This window comes from Orycteropus afer, unplaced genomic scaffold (assembly GCF_000298275.1).
Source record: "Orycteropus afer afer isolate SDZICR_OR568_19922 unplaced genomic scaffold, OryAfe1.0 scaffold00464, whole genome shotgun sequence".
Classification (NCBI taxonomy): Eukaryota; Metazoa; Chordata; class Mammalia; order Tubulidentata; family Orycteropodidae; genus Orycteropus; species Orycteropus afer.
In genome coordinates, this window is record NW_006922051.1 from 1,642,107 (window position 1) to 1,663,461 (window position 21,355).

Consider the following 21,355-nt stretch of genomic DNA (forward strand, 5'->3'; position numbering starts at 1 on the left):
GCTAATGCACTCTACAGCTATTTTCAATTCTACTCTTTCGTCCTTCCATTGTGTTGCCTAACTCCTTAATTTTAGTGTTAATCTTCTGGATTTTAATTGTTGTTTTGTGTGATTTCTAATTGTCCATTCATTTTGTCATTTTGCTCTTGTACTGTTTTCCTTAATTGTTCAAGGCTGTTGTCTGTCTTTTCCTTGCTTTTATTTATGGTTTCCTTGAGTTCTTGGAAGGTCTAGTATATATCTTTTGAATTCCTCATCAGATAGTTCTATTATCCGTTCTTCCTCAGTAAGATTTCTTTTGATCACTCACTTCTGTCTTATCCTGTTCCTTTGTTTGATTCGAGGTTGTCTGTTGTCTCTGAGACATTTTGAAGTTGTTTTTTTGTTAGTTATGTATTGGTTTGTTTCACCCTGTTTTCTTGTTTTGCTTTGATTGACTATGTCCAGATGGGTCAGGAAGGTGTATTTCTTTTGTTGTTAGCTTGGCAACACTAAAGCGTTCTCACTTGTCTCTGGTTTGGTGGAATAACTAGTAGGAATGTGGGTATGAGTCTCTGTTTTTCATGAAGAGGAGCTGCAGTTTGTTGGAGCAGGTGGTGTCTACTGTTTGTTATTGATCCATTGGTGAAGGATCTGGTGGTAGTGTTCTTCCATTGGGTCATGTGGTCAGTGCAGTAGATATGGCTGACTTGAACTCCTCCCTATTTGTCTATATTGTATCTTTATTGCCATGTGGATTTCTTGAAGTTGTTTTCTCCTTGTCTGTATCTGGTACTGCTGTGCTTACAAGGGTGATGCTTCAACAAGGCCTGAATTCTTTCCTCTCCCCCGTCACTGACATCACTCCATCTCCTTGTCTGTTCAGCACTCAGTCTAATTCTTTATCTTCTCATTCCATGCTCAGAATTCTAGGATCATTATTTATATCTGTTTCACTTGGTTTTTCCAGGTCTCTGTTGTAAAGGGATTGGGTGGAATATGTTAGCAGAATGCTATCTTGTCTCCAATTCAACCAGAATGCTTCTTAAAAGCAAGGATAGCGAGACTTCTTCTCATGTACTCTGGACATGTTATTAGGAGGGACCAGTCCCTAGAAAAGGACATCATTCTTGGTAAAGTAAAGAATCAGTGAAAAAGAGGAAAACCTTCAGTGAGATGGATTGACTCAGTGACTGCAGTATTGGGCTCAGACATACCAGTGATTGTGAGAATGGCACAGGACTATGGCGCAGGACAAGGATCTCTGGTACCACAGTGCCTAAGGCATCTGACTGCTAACCAGAAGGTTGGTAGTTCAAATCCACCACCCACTCTGTGGAAGGAATACTGGGCAATCTACCTCTGTAAAAGATTTACTACCTTAGAAACCCATTAGGGGTCACTATGAGTCAAAATCGACTTGATAGCAGTGGGTTTGGGTTTGGTTTTGGTTAGGGTATGGAGCAGGACCAAGCAGTATTTCATTCTGTTGTACATAAGGTATCTGTGAGTCAGAACCAACTCAATGGCATCTGACAGTAACAGTACATACTCACGCACAAGCATACATACACCTGTTATAACCACATAAATAATCCCACTTGTGCTGCTTCTCATTTTCTTCCTATGTATCCAGACTTCATTTTTCTGAAGTAATAATGGATATATTAATGTGATATGTTGCTGTCTAAACTGCTTCCATGTAACAAGATAAATTTGTTTGACCATGTCTGTAAAAGTACACTATGCATTCACCAAATTAGTGGTTCTCGATTCTGGCTGTATATCAGATAGAGTGGTGGTGTTTTGTTTTGTTTTAATATGGAGTTCTGGTGGTGCCTAAGGTTCAAACCTACCAGCCACTCCTTGGAAGGAAGATTGGGCAATCTACTTGTGTAGTGATTCTGCCTCAAAAACACAGAGAGGGGTCGCAATGAGTCGGATCCAACTTGAGGGCAGTCAGTTTGGTGTTTTTGTTGTGGTTGTCCAGGCCCTACCCTCAGACTTTTGATCCAGGCCTAGAATGGGACCTGGGAGGCATTTGTATTTTGTTCAGACTATATAATTGAATAGTCAGACTTCTCTGATGAACAAACTAAGAGTTTCTCATTTGATTCACTATCACTTTAAAAGGAACACTGGGAAAAAAAAACAGCCATCGAGTTGGATCCAACTCATAGCAACCCCACCTTGGGTTTCCAAGGTGGTATTGCTATAGAAGTAGATTGCCCAACCTTCCTTCTGAGGAGTGACTGGTAGTTTTGAACCGCCAGCCTTCTGGTTAGCAGTCAAATGCCTTAGGCACTGTGCCACTAGAGCCCCCAATAGAAGCACTAGATGGAGCTATTTAATAACCTCCAAAGACGTTTTAAAATTTACCCTAAGTATATATCCAGTTGTAAATTTGGAATGAATTGCATATCTGTACTTTAATAATTTTCATGTATACATAAGTTTATGAGAATTATAAAGGAAAATACAATAGCAGACAAATCTTAACAGGAACCATAAAGGGGTGCATATTGAATCTTTCAACATGACACTATATCAGACGATGTTTCCGCTATTTATAAGGTTTTCAATGGCCAATTTTTTCAGAAGTGGACCTGGCCACGTCCCTCTTCCTAGTCTTTCGCAGTCCGGAAGCTCCACTGAAATCTGTCCACCCTGGGTGACCCTGCTGATATTTGAAATACTGATGGCATAGCTTCCAGCAACACACAAGCCACCATGGTACAATAGGCTGACAGACGAGTGGTGAATCTGGCATATAGTAAGCATTTAACGTTAGCAAGCATGAAAATTGAAACAAAGGTTTAGATACTAAAACACTCTGTTCTGAAAGTTATGGACTTGCACTACTTTAGGATTTATACAAAAATAAGTTATATTTTATATAACTACATGTTTTCATTTTCTAGGATCAAATTTAAATCGCTGTGGATTCCGAGGCTCTTCATACCTGGGTATTCCATTCAATCCATCAAAGGTTAGTTCTCTTTGGGTAAGGAAGAAGTAGAAGGGAGATGGAGAGATTTTAATGAGAATGAAAACTAAGAAATTGTATAGGAAGAAGCAGGCTTCTCAGTTTCAGTATAACTAAATAATGTCTGATGTATGTTTTAAATTGAAACCCAAAACCCTGTAAGGGAAAACAGTACTCACATTACTTCCTGGAAGAATGCATGATACAGATAGGCAGAAATGTCCCTTAGTCACTGGGACAAAAAAAAATGTGGCTGTTGTGAGTTTATGTGGCCTTTTGCCTTGGAACAACTGGAAAGAGTGTTTCCCCAAATCCTGAGGATTTACTTTTACCCTAGTTTTGTACCCCAGAAGGTTTGTTACATTACCCGGGTAAGTTGTAAACAACTTGGTTTGAAACTTTTCATCTGGCCCTGGACTGCAATCTGCCTTGTGATTAGTATATACCATGTAGGAATTAAGGAGTTCTGGTGGCATAGTGCCTAAGGCATCTGACTGCTAATCAAAGGTTGGAGGTTCAAACCCACCAGCCACTCTGCAGGAACAAGACTGAGCAATCTACTTCCATAAAGATTTCCTGCTGTGGAAACCCAATGGAGGTCACTATGAGTCAGAATTGACTTGACAGCAGTGGATTTGGTTGGGTTTTTTAATGTAGAAATTGGTCAATATGCTATGCAAATGAAGTGACTGTAACCTACTACGTAGATGAAGTGTCTTGCCTTCTGAGAGGGCATTGGTCCATTTGTGGCCCTTACTGGGAGAGGCCATGCCTTGAAATAGACAAGGAGATGTGTATATATACAGCCAACCTCAGCAGAAGTTGTTCAGGCAGAAAGAAAGGAAAAGAAGCAGAGAGGGAGAAGAGGCAAGGAACCTTCTAAAAGAACTAACACATCAAGGGGTATAACACTGAAGACAGCTAGAGGCCTGGACAGGGCCCAGTGACAGACCCAGAAGAAGCCCTGTGGCAGAATCAGTGGTGACAGAGCCTGTCCTTAAGGGTGTGAAAGGAGCTTGTCCTCAGGCAGCCGAGAGGAGCCTGACTCAGGGCTGAGAGGAGGCCTGCATAGCCCAGAGGAGCTGAGAGAACTGTCTTGCACTGAGGAAGGGAGATTTTGCCTGTATGCTTCCTAATCCTGTTCCTCAGTTGTAGCTTGTTCCTGATCCAGAGTTGTACCCTGTTACTTCTTTAATAAGCCATTTCACTATTAGTGTAGCCTGTGAGTTCTTTGTGGTCACTGCAACAGATTATCAAGCCCAAAAGAGAAGTAGAGAGTTCCATGTGAGCCTGGTGTCACAAATGGTGAAAAGGTTGGAGGGTGGAGGTATGCCATACCTCTACCTCATGGGAATCAGCATTGAACTCATCTTGATTTGCATTATTCCCCCTGAAGTTAGGTTCTGATGCTATTACTGCTACCGCCACTTTACCCATGTTGTACAAATTAGAGGAAAAGCTCTTGCAAGGCAGTGATTGAAGACCCTGATAGTGATGAATTTGACCTTTGTGGCAATGGGCAGCATTTCTGTAGGGTTTTAGGCAGAAGCGTTGGTACCAACACATGCCAAGGTAGAAAGCAGTGAGTCCTAAGAAAGTGAGAAGTCTTTTTCTTCTTGTTCAAGGATGCAAATCCAGATGTGTTGTCAACTTAATCTGCTTTTATTCCGAGATGCCTTAAACAATAGGAGCTTTTCCTTGATGGTGTCCATCAGCTTATATAACAGTTACAAGGTAGTATCTTACTACATGGGAGCTCTGGTAGTGTAGTGCCTAAGGCATGTGACTGCTAACCAGAAGGCTGGCAGTTCAAACCCACCAGCCACTCCTTGGAGGAAGTTTGGGCAATCTACTTCCATAATGATACCACCTTGGAAACCCAAGGAGGGGTCACTATGAGTCAGATCTGACTCAATGGCAGTGCGTTGTGTTGTGTTGTATCTTACTACACTAAATATGTCAAGATTTTTATCCAGTTGCAAGCTGAAGACAAATAGTCTTGCCATTTTTTCCTTAGTCAGCCTCAAATTTTGGGAATAAATATCAGTGATTTGGAGAAGATGAAATAAGTTTCTAGAGGCACTGCTTCATCTTTCTTCCTCTGCCCCAAACCACAGACACCTTGCCTGTGTCAAGGTCATGTGAGTTTACCAAGATGTCTCCAATTGTGTATGTTCATTGCTCTTAGTACGGATTGTAAAAAAAAAAAAAAAGGATTTGTATGATTTGTCTTTTTTTTCCCCCCCATATATGTAGTACTTTCCAACTTAAGTCAGGCCTGAATAAAGGTCATAATAGACAGGATATCTGTATGTCATGACATTGGTACAGTATCAGATCATATACAGATAATATACTTGTTGAAGTTCATTACATTGGTACAGTATCATCAGATCATATATAGATAATATACTTGTTGGAGTTTGTTACTTTTAAGAGATCCTATCTCCCACTCCTGCCACACATTTTCAAAATAACGAATAAAATCGAAGACAAAACTATATCTCTACCCTTCACAAATTCTCCCTAGAGTAGTCCCTTGGACCCTTACTATCTTCTAGGGAAGTTAGGTACCACTCCATGCTATGTTGCAGCTTATCTGAATTCCGAATGGTAGAAGGAACAAGATTTCAGGTAGAACCATACAGGCCCACAATGAATTGTTGCTGAGGGCAGTGACTGAGAATTTAGAAGACAGGTGGGACCAAGAGTATCTTAGGAGGCACAGAGGATTGTCCAATGCACTATATAAATAAAATAAATTAATTGCTTTTATATTCTGAAACCACCAAGTACCTGTGGATTATTAAATTACCTGACACAAGACCTTCAGTAGCCACAGAGCACATTTTGAGAAACACTGACAGATCCCCTAACCCACTTTTCTCAGTTTTCCTTCACAAATCCCATCTTCTCTATTGAATTATATATTGTCCTTAATACATATGCCTTTTGTTTGTTTTATTTTTCTTCTACCTATAATGCTTCCTCCCCATCTAAGCTCAGCTGATGAAAAGAATCCCTTATTTAAATCCACGTGTTACTATTTCTCCCTCTTGGCATTTGTTGTATTCTTATTTGAGTTGAGCTCTTTTCTGCCCTTAAAATTAAAGTCCACATTTGATTCATGTTTGGATCTCCCATAGTGCTTTTAACACAGCAGAAGTTTAGTTTTAGAAGTACCAAAAAATGAAATATGCTATTGGAGTTCTAAGAAGGTAATTGTAAATGTAAAATAGAATAACCAGCAGAATTAGAGCTTCAGTTCTAAGGAGGAACTCAGAATGAAAGTAGTATCAACATTATAATTTGTCATATTTGTAGGACCATCTAAAGAATGGTGTATGTAAGGATGGATGAATTGGGTGATTTTGTGTTATATAGATAGTGTTGCACACCATGCAAATTATTCTGTGTGGAACCACAGAAAGTCAATGAGCAAAAAAATGTGCATGAGTTGATATGTAGTTCCACGATCCTTGGGTCATGATTCCAAAGAAGTAGTGGCCCTTTTGATATTTGCCTTGCTTTTATACATTGTGATAACTAACATCTTTATAGATAGTAACTTTATTTAATCCTCACAATAATCCTATGAAATAGGTACTAGTGTTTCTTTCCAAATGAGGAAAATGAAGTAAGCCAAGATACTTTTAGAGCCAGGATTTGATGTCTTTCTCTGGTTGTAGGTAGGAGTTAACATTTATTATATAAGGTATAATAGCCAGTACCTTGGTATAAATTTAATTTCAAGTGCATTATAAGCAGTTAAAGACAGTCGTTGATGAACCCAAACTAAATAGGGAAAACCTATAAGAAAGATCAATTTTAAATATGCTTTTATATCCTATCAAAAGTAAAACTTTTTAAACTGAAAAATAAATTAGTACAATGTGAAATTTGACATTTTTCAACTGAAAACAGCTTTTTAAAATAACCAGTTAACTGGATCAGTTATTTGCAATTACTTATAAAATTTTCAATGCTTTGTATGTTGTGAAATTTGAAGTTACTTGACATTAAATTAAATCGTTTTATCTATTCCAGTGACAACACTCAGGGCTTTTACAGGATTTCCTGCAAGGTGTGTGTCACATGTTTTGTAGAGGTTAATGAAATCTTTGACAACTATCTGCAGTTATCTTTTATTGAAATAAATCAGTTGGACTAATCTGACCCATATTGTGATAATTTGGGCTTCCTAATCTAACTTCTCAGTTCTGGCTGGGCAATTACTAGTCTAATAGTCTTCCTTCTATAAAGGCATAAAATAGGCTTCATAAAACAGTTTTTGAAAGCAGTACCCATTTAGCTTCTAAATTTTAGAAACCATGATTTATTTCTAGAGAATGTCAGTTTTCATATTTTGCACTCTTTGAATTTATTTGTTTTTTATTTTTTTTACTAATCTACATGCTATGTTGATTAGAGACTCAAATAATTAAACTGTAAGAAGAATGATAAGGTTTTCTCACTGTATTGGTTTTTAATGTTTTTATATGGTAATTATGTGATATTTAATTTGCATTTGTACATTATAAAAGAATTTTTATTTCTTTTATAATCTTTTTTGTTTGAAAGACTACGTGCTTTCCTAACTTAAAAGACTTTAACTATAAGTGCTAGATAGGGTTGATTATATAAAGTTTAAATAGTTTGGTTTATTTGAATATACAGCTATTTCCATAAAGTTTGAGATTTCTAGGATAAAAATTGTGTAGCCTAGAATGCATATGGTTCTACTTAGTGGAGAGTTATATAAATGTAGGTTTGACTTTCTCAATCAGATATTTTTACAAATCAGTATAAACAACATTTAATTTTAATATTTATAGAAATCTCACATCAAATTACTTGATGGAATATTATAATTAATTGTATATTAATTTTGAATTTAGAATCCTGGAACAGCTCATCCTTATGATAGTGGCCACATAGCAATGACCTACACTGGCCTTTCATGCTTAGTTATTCTTGGAGACGACTTAAGCCGAGTAAATAAAGAAGCTTGCTTAGCAGGCTTGAGAGCCCTTCAGCTAGAAGATGGAAGGTATGGGTCATTCTTCATTTTTTTTTTTTTTTTAATGAAAACTCTTTTGGAACTTAAAAAATTGACATAATACTATACTGGAATTGATTCTAATATTATGAAACAAAATGTATGTTAATTGTTGAAAATTAATTTGCTCTGTAAACTTTCACCCAAACCACAATAAAAGTAAATAAATAAATACTGTACTAGAACTTTAAAGGATCATAAACTCTTACTAGAACTACCTAAAGTTCACTGTATATAGTTAAGTGACTGATAAAAAAAAAATCTAAGATTTATGGGAGTGAAAATAAAAGTGATCACAATGACAGAACTCCTTTATCTTTATTTCTTTTTTAACTGAGATGATAGATACATAAATAAATGATTGAATAGCTTCAGGATTAGAATCTATTTTAATTTACCCTCTGCGTGAAAAATTAGATATTTCGAAGTAAGCATACATTTAGTATGAACTTTTTACTCCGTAAGATGAAAGAGAGAAGAGATGAATATTATGATCTGTGTAGGTAGTTTCAGTGACATTTTCAAAGAATAGAAAAAGAAGTTAGGAAGTTCATTAACATTTAATGGTTCATATACTATGTCTAAGGAGCTTTGACAGTGTAGTGCCTGAGGCACTTGACTGCTAGCCAGAAGGCTGTCCAGTTCAAACCCACCAGCCACTCCTCAGAAGGAAGGTTGGGCAATCTACTTCCTTAGTGATATCGCCTCGGAAACCCAAGGAGAGGTCGCTATGAGTCAGGTTCAACTCAACAGCACATAACAACAGCAACAACATACTATGTCTAACTTAAAAAGAATTCTCCTGGAGTTTTAAGATGTCATAAAATGTTTAAGCTAGGAATTAATTGAGCAGTAATGATGCTGTCTAAGGAAAAGACTTCACAGACAATCCTGCTATATTTATATTTCTTACCTTTGTGATCCATCTAAAATATCTGTTACTTACTGTCAGTTTTTTTTTTAAATCACTGTTGTTGATGAGGTAAAAATTAATGTAGACTCATAAGATATATTGACATTAGTAATAAGTACTGTAAAACTAAAGATTTATCTCACCCGGTACATGTGACTTAACATTTCATTATTTCAGTATAGTTTGATTATTGCTACCATATCCTAGTTTATAAATAAAGGAATAAATACTAGAAAAGATATTACCTCTCTAATTAATAGGTAAAAATTAAAACACAATATGATCAATTTGTCCATGCATTTAGGAGAAATCTCACATAGCAAAATTTGGGCTTACAGTATCTCTCTCACTGCTGTCGAGTCAGTCCCAACTCATAGCAACCCCTCCATGGGTTTCCAAGGCAGTATCTCTACAGAAGTAGATTGCCCAGCCTTCCTTCCAAGGAGTGGTTGGCAGATTTGAACCGCCAGCTTTCTGGTTAGCAGTCAAATGCCTTAGGCACTGTGCCACCAGAGCTCCCATTACAATAGCTAGTACTACCCAGTAGCTACTTTTTTTTGCCATCGGTCCTCAAGCCAATATGCCACAGCTGCCCCTGGCTGGGAGCAAATAAAGCTGACTGTGAGTGGTGGCATCTGAGAAGGAGTAACTGGTAATATGTAACCAAAACCCAGACCCACTGCCATCAAGTCAATTCTGACTTATGGTGACACTATAGGACAGAATAAAATTGCCCCATAGGATTTCCAAGGCTGTAAATCTTTAGAGAAGCAGACTGCCTTATCTTTCTCCCGCTGAGTGGCCAGTGGGTTCAAACCAAAAACCTTTAGGTTAGCGGCAAATGTTTTAAACACTGCATCACTAGAGCTCCTAGATAGTGTGTAAAGCTACTCAGAAAATCAGTACTTTAGGGTGATGGTTTAGAAATACTTTTATGTTACTAAGTGGCGAATGTTTTAAACACTGCATCACTTAGAGCTCCTAGATAGTGTGTAAAGCTACTCAGAAAATCAGTACTTTAGCGTGATGGTTTAGAAATACTTTTATGTTACTAAATTTAATACTCCTGTTCACTGAATAATAAAATGAGAATATTGTTTTAAAACCAGTAGTAAATTTTCTCTGAGAATAAAGACACTCAGTAGGTATTTCTCACACCACCACTCCCTCCTCCCTGCAAAAAATTAAATAGTAGTAGTGTTAATAGCAAATCTTATTATTTTCAGTTTTTGTGCTGTACCTGAAGGAAGTGAAAATGACATGAGATTTGTGTACTGTGCTTCCTGTATTTGCTATATGCTCAACAATTGGTCAGGCATGGATATGAAAAAAGCCATTGACTATATTAGAAGAAGTATGGTGAGTTATGTTGAATAAATTAATTGTTTATTTTAGATTATGATTATTGTTGGTATATGAGGCAAGAGTATATACATGCCTCGTCTCTTCCACCAAGAATTTGTGAACAAGGAGAATAAGATTGCTTTCTACATAGAGTATCAGAACATCTATACAGAGCTAATCTTAAAGGACATATTCACTCATTAGCCATTATAACGTAAATGTAATTTGATTGTATGTGAAGAACAATTTTTTTTTTAATCAGAAAGGATTGTTCAGCCGCAGTGGCAAAAAATAAAAAGGTAAATTCAAAGGCAAATGTTGATAGGAGGGATCTGTGGGAGCCTGACCAGTCTGACTGGAAAATAAATCATGGTGTTCTTGATGAGGCTATTCCTAAAATAGGTGTGAGTTCCTTAAGCCATTTTGATTGAGAAGATCTAAAGGTAACAAGATTGAATTGCTAACAATAGACTTTTGGATCATTATTGTTAATATTTTTATCTAAGGTTTATTTTAAGGAAAATACCAAGTAGAACATGTTATTTTTAAAAACACTAGAAATAAAGCTTAGTCTTACCCAGAATTTCTTGTTGCTCTACTTTTTAATCTTTTATATAAAGCTGGAGAAATAGAAGTGCTACTTTGTATGTTTATTAGTTCCCATATATAAAGATGTTACTTTTATACATTAGAATAATTTGGGCTGTTGGTTCAACTTTTGCTAGTTAATTTAACTTTTACAGTAACAGACTAATACAATATTTGTCCTTCGTGACTGACTTATTTTACTGAGCATAATGTCCACCAAGTTCATCCACATTATACAGTGTTTTGCAGATTCTAGGTTATTCTTTGGGTTGCATAATACTCCATTGTGTGTATGTCCCATAGTTTGGTTATCCATTCCACAGCTGATGGACACCTAGGTTGTTTCCATCTTTTGGCTATTATAAATAGTGCTGCGATGAACGTGGGTGTGCATATATCTGTTCTTGTCGTGGCTCTCACTTCTTTAGAGTATATACCTAGTAATGGATTGGCTGGGTCAAATGGTATTTCTAATTCCAACTTTTGAAGGAATCGTGAAGGAGGCAGATTTTCATATCCTAATGTGTTTCTATTCTGTTTATTTTGTGTTCACTTAATTTGTTTGTATTAATTTAGTCTCTTTTTTATTCATTTCATAGATTTTTTTTTCTAGTACATATTCCCAGTTTAAGGGTGCCTTCCTGTCAGTGCTGCAAAGTACAATTTTGTCAGTGGCTGACTTTTTTTAGTGGTAGGTAAACGATTGTGTATTCTTATGATTTTATGGGAAAAAGGAAATTCTCTTTTGTCTTCCAAGGCCCTAGCTTTTGTTCTTTTTTTTTTTTTTTTTCTTCTTTATTACCTGATTTCCAAAGGGCCCTTCTTTCTTCCTTTTTACCTTGTTCTTCTCTAGAAGTTATGCCTTTGAACACTGTCACTTTGAGTTACACACTTTTAAGTCCCTTCCCTGTAGTTAGTGCTCTGTTCTACCTGGGCTGTTGAATACAGGCAGTCCTCGCTTTGTATGCTAGTGATACTGACCTTGCAAGCTGAAACCATGCAAAATGATCAGAATAATCAGTGTGGAAAATTAGAACTGTCCATGATTTTTAAAATTTTTTGCCAAAGCACTGAAACTCTTACCGTCGGTTATAAATGTATATATCTAGGGAAATGGAAAACAACTGGTAAAACAGGTATTTATTTAGCTATAACTTAAAACTTAGAAACACTAAAGGTTAAAGTGTTTTATTTCTTTGAAAAAAACTGAACCAAGTGCTTGCCCTTTTCTCATACATTATTTATGATGTGGAATGAGCATAATTTCTGTGCCTTGGCACATTGTCGTACCTCTTTCTAAGTTTATGTCTGCTTCTAACATTTTATCCTTTGCACGTTTAATGTCATGAACTATCTCCAAGAGTTCCATAATGTGAAATTTTTGCTGTATCACTTCCTCTGGAATATCTTCATCTTTTTCTTCACAGCCACTTTTCTCATTTATGTAGATACGTTTGCCTTCACTTAGTTTTTCTGGCTGCATATCTAGAGTCTCTTGAACAGTGGCACAGTCAGTATTCCAGCGGTCAACTGTTTCTTCCATAACTCCATTTATGTTTTATTTTAATTTCACTTTCAGCATTTTTTCTCTTTTCATTTCTTTGCTGCACTTTGATCTTTGATGGACAAATTTTTCAGTTACGCATTTTGGTAAAATATCCCATGGGTTTATCACTGGGAAGAAAAGAAAACACAGCCACATACTTTGCTGTCTGTGCATGAAGTAAAGAGCAGATGAGCAATGACCAATTAATAACAGAATTTGAAGGAAGTGACATGATTGATCACTGATCATGGTGCGCATCTGTTATTTTTGTAATGATTTGTGACCTGAAGAGCTAGCAGCAAAGTATGCAATTATTCATAGTTAGACTGTGGTAGCTGAAATTTGAATGTGTTATATTGGGAACTCTGGTGGCGGAGTGCCTTAGCCATTTGACTGCTAACTAGAGTGCTGGTGGTTCCAACCCACCAGCCACTCCTCAGAAGGAAGATTGGGCCATCTACTTCCGTAGTGATACCACCTAGGAAACCCAAGGAAGAGTTGCTGAGTCAGCTCTGACTCGACAGCAATGAGTTTGGTTTTTGTTTTGGTTTGTATCACTTAACTAATCTGTGGAATTTGAGCATATCAAAATTGTGCAAAGCGAGAGCTATCTGTGTTTTCACAATTAAGGTAGACTTTCACATATAGGCAGTGATTTTTAGATCAGTCTTAGGCCTGACATTAGTGCTCCTCCTTTCTTTTCCTCAAGATTTTTCACAGACTATCCTGTTTTGATTTTGGGGAATATGTGAGGAGATTCAAATTTAGGCAACAATCATTATCCTTGGCTACTCAAAACTGCCTCAGAATTGACTTTTTCATGTTTATCGTATTTTATGAGTATAACATCCTGACATTTTTCTTCAACTCATATATACTTACACTTGGGAAAGGAGTAAGGGTTGGTACTTTTTATTGAGTCGAAATTGAGTAGGTACCATCCTTAAACTGTCTGCTAAATGTATCCTAATGTATGCCATTTAATGAATCGACTTAGTGAATATGACAAGATCAGGTACTTGAAATGTCTCAGTCCATTTCCTTGTTTGTAGGAAGGCATGCAATAGTTTGGAAGATATAAAAGAAAAGTGATGTATTACATAAACTGACTGACTGCTGTCGAGTCGGATCCAACTCATAGTGACTCCTCCTTGGGTTTCCAAGGCAGTATCACTACAGAAGTGATACTTCCGAGGAGTGACCAGTGGGTTTGAACCACCAGCCTTCTGGTTTAGCAGTCAAATAGCTTAGGCACTATGCCACCAGAGCTCATAATGACAACTTATTATTTATATATCATTATCATTTCCCTATTAAAATGAACATTTTTTTTTTCCAGTCTTATGACAATGGACTGGCACAGGGAGCTGGACTTGAATCTCATGGTAAGATATCTTAAAAATAAGTGAAAGTATAATTTATTTTGTTACTTTAAACAACATAATGCCACCTTCAGTAGAGAGGATCTCAGAAGTTTGTCTCCTCTCATGGTATAGCCTGTTTATCTTATATGCCACTTTTCCTGTTTCTCTCTTTTGATACTCTTATCCCTAGTTGAGGGCTCTTCTAGGTCAGTAATTATTTACATATTAATGAGGTCTGAAATTTTCGTATAATATATTCTAGTAAACTATCCAAGTGTTTGTTATATGAGAATGTCTTGTGATAATTTTTCAAAATATTGTTAGAAAACAACATATTTCTTCTTTGGCATAAAAGTGAAAAGGCTAGACCAAACAAATGCAGAATATTAAATGTGAATCAATAAATTTGAAGAAATGAACATTTTTTTATTTACCTTCCTGAATATAATTATCTTTAGTCGTGTTGTTGTTGTTGTTATGTCCTGTGGAGTCAGACCCAACTCTAGCGACCCCTCCTTGGGTTTCTGAGGCGGTATCTCTACAGAAGTAGATTGCCCAACCTTCCTTCCGAGGAGTGGCCAGTGGGTTTGAACCACCAGCCTTCTGGTTGGCAGTCAAGTACCTTAGGTACCATGCTATCAGAACTCCCCCCTCAGTCATAGTCATAAAAATTTTGCTGCATACCATATGTTCAGTACATACATTAACACAGTCTTCTTTCCCATTTTTCCCAACTGTGGCAAAACCAGAATAGTGAAATAATATATTTATCAGCACATCAGTACCCTTAACTCTCACAGATTGAATGTTTCCATTCAAAAGTAAATAAGCTTTTAAAGAAAAGAAAGAGCCCAGATCAAGGAGACTCTCTGAGTGAACTCTTCATCACAGCAGATTTCATATTCTCATCTGTGGTCTCCCTTCCTTTGCCTGTATGTTAGAGTGAAAAGAACAGAATACCAGCATTCAGGTCTGTTACATAAGTGAGCTGAAGATGTGTATTGACCCCAGATTGTTTATTTTCTTCATAGAAAACTGAGGCCTGTTACCCCAAAAGGCCATCAGCACCACACTCAAGTTTTTACACATCCAGTTGTTTTTAAAATAACCCATGAAAGCAAATTATTAGCCATTTAGAGCCTGACTGCTTTGCATACCTCACGAAACTACACCCAACATCTGATAGCCATAGATGAGGTAAACCCTGTAGTTACGAAGACCCCAAACTGTTGTTGCTCTTCAGAACTCTCTGACTCAAACATTCCTACCTTGCTGCTTTTGGGACATCATCTGGACATGTCGACCCCTCTCTCTACCAGGAGTCCTCTTGTTTTCTTCCCTTCTGTTAGCTCCCTGTGCCTCTTGCCAATGTGTCCTGCTGCTGGAGCTTGCCCCTGTATTCCATCTGTGTCAGCCCCAATGAAACAGTTACTGTGGAACACTGCCATCATGCGGTCATATTTTTTTCCTTGATCATCCCTGAACTCCCTCAAACCCACTACAAGGTCTCAGGCCTGACACTTAATAGTATGACTTTGGCTCATCACTTAATCTCTCTGAAAATTTCCACTTTGACAGAGTGGAAATAATTGTATGTTTTTTTTACATTTGTTACCAGTTTGTTGTTGTTGTTGTTATTTGCCATCAAGTTGGACCCGACTCATAGCAACCCCTCCTTGGGTTGCCGAGGCAGTATCACTACGAAAGTAGATTGCCCAACCTTCCTTCCGAGGAGTGGCTGGTAGGTTTGAACCGCCAGCCTTCTGCTTAGCAGTCAAATGCCTTAGGCACTATGCTACCAGTATTATCAGATAAATGGGAAAGAATGGTTTCTTAACAGTAAAATAGGTATAAGAAATATTTAACATAAATTCCTTGACCCCAAACCTTGTACATCCCTGGAGCCTTATCATATTATGTGTCTTCTCCCTCTCTCGCATTTTAACTTCCTCCTTCAACTTAGATATGGGTAGAGTATTTGTCATCAGGGGTATAGAGTAGGCGATACTGGATTTTTCTTGGAAGCCTACAGTAATTAGGCCACCATATTTCTTGTGTGTGTCTGAGTCTATATGAAATGGGCTGGCAATAATAATTATGTAGCTGCTCACTGCCACATGATAAAAAGGGGTATACTTGTTATACAAAGACAAAATCTGGCAGTTATAAGAATTCCTAAGAAGACAAAGATCTAGAAAAGAAGAAGGAGGACAAAAGTCTGGTAGTCATTGTGGATTGTTAGTGGGCACTCTCACTGGGGAAATACTTCACCAGCACCAGGGAACCTGTGGGATAGGTACTATAGCTTCCAAGAAGTTAGAATTGTGTTCTCTGGGATATGAAACAGGTGGTTGCTCAAGTATTATCTATTCTCTGATATGCCCTATTAGGAAAAAAAAGCTACCTCAGTCATGTAAGTAGTGAATTTTAGTCAATATGACTTGAATAGGATTGCACCTGTCAGGATCATTGGTGATGGACTAAGGGTCATGCTCCAAAAGCTTTTATCTTCTTGCTTTCTCCAAATTTGGCTCAGTGGATGTTAGACCTAAAACTCTAGTTGGGACTTCCCACCATGAGTGCTGCAGTATACTAATACACCTCAAGTAGGTTAAGGGTATTGCTTCCTTAGCCTTTGGTTCAACCAAGCAAACCTGGGTGGTTGGATCCTCCAGTAAGATTGTCTCTGTCCAGGAGCATCCTCCTCAGTTTGCACAGTATTCCCTACAAATACAATTATTATTTTCTTCATGTACTATAAGGTTAGACAGCCTGTGAAATACTGTCTTTGAGGACTTTGGTATAGCTTTCCATCCTTCTCTCATCACTATCTACACTTATAAGTGAAACCTCTTCCTAAAAAGTTGTTCTGCAGTTTAGCTTCCCTGTCAAGTCATTGTGTCCTTTTTCTTTCTTTTTATTGTTAATATTCTTTAAAAAGTAATCCAGATATATTACTTGGCCTTCTTCACAAACAGCTTGTTCTTTAATTATCTATATAAGCCTTCAAATTGTGAGGTATCTTTCTTAATGTTATGAACTATATTTCAAATCCAGTGTCTTTTTCTTATTCTTCCTCTTCCACTACTTAATGAGGCATTTGAAGTTGTTAACTATCCCGTTCTTTCTTAAACATTGCATTTTTGTTTGTTCCACTTCCTGACAAATTGTTTCTGACTCCCTCAGCATCTTTCTTTCTTCCTCTCACCTCTTCACCATAGACAGATCTTTGGAAAAAATTTCCCCTCAACTCAGCTATTTTTTCCCCCCTCAGTTCATCTTCCTAAATCTCAGGGATTTTGTATTTACTGTTTCTTCTGTCTGGAAGATTTCAAAGGGCAGCTCTAGAAGACAAAGTATTGTAATGAAATGTACAAAGACCTGGAGTTAGAAATCCAAAAGGGAAGAACGCCCTCAGCATTTCTCAAGCTGAAAAAACTGAAGAAAAAAATTGAAGCCTCAAACTGTAATACTGAAAGATTCTGTGGGCAAAATATTTAATGATGCAGGAAGCATCAAAAGAAGATGGAAGGAATACACAGTCACTGTACCAAAAAGAATTGGTCAGTGTTCAGCCATTTCAGGAAGTAGCTTATGATCAAGAACCAATGGCACTGAAGGAAGAAGTTGAAGCTGCACTGAAGGAGTTGGCCAAAAACAAGGATCCAGGAACTGATGGAATATCCATTGAGATGTTTCAACAAATGGATGCAGCGCTGGAGTCACATATTTGTTTATGCCAGGAAATTTGGAAAACAGCTGCCTGGCCATCCAACTGAAAGAGATCCATGTTTGTGCCCATTCCAAAGAAAGGTATTCTCACAGAATGTGGAAATTATCAAATAGTATCACATACAAGTAAAATATTGCTGAAGGTAATTCAAAAGTGGTTGCAATAGTATATTGACAAGGAAATTCAAGCTGAATTCACAAGAGGATATAGAATGAAGAATATCATTGCTGATGTCAGATAGATCTTGGCTGAAAGCAAAGAAAACCAGAAAGATGTTTACCTGTATTTTATTGACTGTGCAAAGGGAGTCAACTGTGTAGATCATCACAAATTATGGATAACATTACAAAGAATGGGAGTTCCAGAACACTTTAGTGTGCTCATGGAGAACCTGTAATAGATCAAAAGGTTGTTATTTGAACAGAGCAAGGGGATATTGCATGGTTTAAAATCAGCAAGGGTAAGCATCAATGTTGTTTCTTTTCACCATAATTATTCAGTCTGCATGCTGAGCAAATAGTCTGAAAAGCTGGACTGTATGAAGAACAGTGTGGCATCAGGATCAGAGAAAGACTTATTAACAACCTGCAGTATACTGATGATACAACTTCGCTTGCTGAAAGTAAAGATGACTTGAAACACTTACTGATGAAGATCAAAGAGTACATACAGTCTTCAGTATGGATTACACCTCAACATGAAAAAAACAAAAATCCTCACAACTGGAGGAGTAAGCAACATCATGATAAATGGGAAAAAAATGGAAGTTGTCAAAGATTTTATTTGGTTCTATTGTCAACATGGGAGCTCTGGTGAGCATTTGACTGCTAACCAGAAGGCTGGCAGTTCAAACCCACCAGTCACTCTTTGAAAGGAAGGTTGGGCAATCTACTTCCGTAGTGATGTTGTTGTTATTTGCCATCGAGTCGGCCCGACTCATAGCGACCCCTCCTTGGGTTTCCGAGGCAGTATCATTACGGAAGTAGGAATGCCCAACCTTCTTCCGAGGAGTGGCTGGTGGGTTTGAACCGTCAGCCTTCTGATTAGCAGTCAAGTGCCTTAGGCATTATGCTACCAGAGCTCCTATACTGCCTCGGAAACCCAAGGAGGGGTCACTTTGAGTCAGATCTGATTCGACAGCAGTGAGTACCGTACCATACTGTCAACATTCATGGAAGCAGCTGACAAGAAGTCAGACCTTACATTGCACTGGGCAGATCTGCTACAAAGGATTTCTTTAAAGTGTTGAAGAGCAAAGACGTCACCTTGAAAACTAAGGTATGCCTGCCCCAAGCCATGGTATTTTCAGTTGCTTCATATGCATGTGAAAGCTGAACAGTGAATAAGGAAGACCAAGAAAGAATTGATGCTTTTGAATTGTGGTGTTGATGAAGAATACTGAAAATACCATGGACTTCCGGAAGAACAAACACATCTCTCCTGGAAGAAGTGCAGCCAGAACACTCCTTGGAAGCGAGAATTGCCCAACTACGTTTTACATACTTTGGTCATGTTGTCAGAAGGGACCATTTCCTGGGAAGAATAGCATGCTTGGTAAAGTGGAGAGTCAGAGAAAAAGGAGAAGACCCTCAACAAGGTGGATTGACACAGTGGCTGTAATTATGGGCTCAAGCATAGCAAGGGTTGTGGAGATGGTGCAGGACTGGGCAGTGTTTACTTCTGTTGTAAGTAGGGTTACTGTGGGTCAGAATTGACTCAGTGGCACCAAACAATAACAATCACCTTCCCTCTGCATGAGCTGTGCTGATGTGATGGTTAAAGCGCTTGGCTGCTAACCATAAGATCAGCAGTTCACACCCACCAGCCACTCCAGAGGAGAAAGATATGGCAGTCTGCTTCCATATAGATTTACAGCCTTGGAAACTCTACGGGCCAGTTCTACTCTACTCTATAGGGTGGTTATGAGTCGGAATGGGAACCCATGGCAGTGGGTTTGGTGTTGGGTATTCTCTTTACATAGATTGTCCCAGCACACACTTGAATTTCCCTCCTATCTTTCAGGTCTTTGCTCAAATGATACTTTTTTTCAGTGAGCCATTCCCTAACCACTACATCTTCTACTCTCCTTTCTATTTTACTTTGTGTCACTTATATTTTATAAATGGTTTGTATTTTATCTATTTGTTTATTGTCTTTGTCCCTCTCCCCCACATAATACAAGCCTCACAAGGACAGAGATTTTAGTGTATTTTATTCACTGCTGTATCCTCCACACCTGTAACATTCTTGATACATGCTGAAACAATTAACAGATGGTTCTTCATCAATCATACCTTGTTGACAGCACCCAAAACGATGTTTCCAAATCTGTATGTTGCTCCTGGGTTGCATACCCCCCTTTTCATCTGCCTGCCAGGCATATCTATGTTGATGTCATATCAGGCATCTAAAACTGCACATTTTTACAACGATCTTCTCTTTCCTTCCTCCCAAGCCTGTAGCTATGCAGGAATGTAGAACAACTACTACCAGATCTTCTGGTATCGCAAGTAAAGCTAGAAATCCAGAATTTTAAGTGTTTAATTTCTTCTTTTTTTTTTTTTTTGTTTGTTTGTTTTTGATTTGCCATTCACACTCGTAATCTTCCATATGTCACTAGTTTATAGTTCCTCATTTACAAGCTAACAGGAAAAAAACTTATTTATTAAGCAACTGCTATTGCCAGATTTCACTGTATACTTTATGTGTGGTTTTCTTTCATCCTCACACTAGCCCACTGAGGGTAGGCATCTTTGTATTAGGGTTCAATCAGAGAAGCAAATCCACTATGAAAAAGAAGGGAATTATTAGAGGAATAAGATTTTACATAATTGGGAAGAAATTAGCAAAGAAAGGGCCTGAAAAGAGTAGTTAGTTGATTGGGGAAAAGTCACCCCAGCCCTCCTGAATCACTGGCACAGGTAAACAAGACGTTGCAGGGAATCTGGAAGGCCAGGCACATCTTACTTTCTTTATGTGTTTTCCTCCTAATTCCCTGATCTAAATGTTAATATATTGACTTTTATCCACTTTATTTATTTAATTCAATTGTTCTTTTCCAGCTCCTGGTTAACCAGGAGCCTATTTGTCATGAAAACTAAACAGACACATTGTACCCTATTAGTCCATGATTATCACACATAGTGGTTCTATTTTCTCAGTGATTCTCTAAGATAGTAAAGTGTTAGGGTAAATATCATGTATTTTTAAAGAATTGGATTTACCCACATTGCTAGGGCAAAAACTATTCTTCTCTCAGAATTCACAATATTTTAATTAACTTTTACTTCAGTAAAAGTTCAGATAAATTAATTTGATTCGACTAATTTGCTTCTGTTACAATATTTCTATTTCTTAAGCAGAAGAGAATGGTAAATTCCATTTGGACTAACTTCATCTAAGTATTCCACTCCCATGAATTTACCTCACTTTGCCTTTTTCTTGTCATTTTAAAGTGTAAAATTATATACTTATTTGTGTACCTATTTATTTGATTTTCTACTTTATCTGTAACCATATCACTGTTGGCCATTTTAAATTATACAGTCTAGAGGACATGGAGTCTTTTAGGTAACTTGATACATACAAATGATATGGGAATTCTTAAAAATAAGCTGTAAAGCCTTATGAGAACAGTAGGTTAACATATAACTGTTCAAACCCACCAGCCACTCCTCGGAAGGAAGGTTGGGCAATCTACTTCCATAGTGATACTGCCTCAGAAACCCAGGGAGGGTTCGCTATGAGTCGGATCCAACTCCACAGCAGTGAGTTTGGTTTGGTTTTGGAAGTCATGGTATACAGAACTAGGGTTAGGAATATCACCTTTACTGGACCTGGAAG

At 37.6% G+C, this 21,355-nt stretch overlaps 1 protein-coding gene across 1 annotated transcript in view; it reads left to right on the plus strand.

Annotated features, from left to right (window-relative positions):
• The window catches only part of PGGT1B (protein geranylgeranyltransferase type I subunit beta), an 82,213-nt gene that overhangs the window by 46,127 nt on the left and 14,731 nt on the right, over window positions 1-21,355 (plus strand). Inside the window, exons 3-6 of the mRNA XM_007954522.1 lie at window positions 2,901-2,968; window positions 7,864-8,015; window positions 10,164-10,296; window positions 13,755-13,800. Coding sequence (XP_007952713.1) covers window positions 2,901-2,968; window positions 7,864-8,015; window positions 10,164-10,296; window positions 13,755-13,800 — 399 coding nt within the window. The remainder of the gene's footprint in view (window positions 1-2,900; window positions 2,969-7,863; window positions 8,016-10,163; window positions 10,297-13,754; window positions 13,801-21,355) is intronic.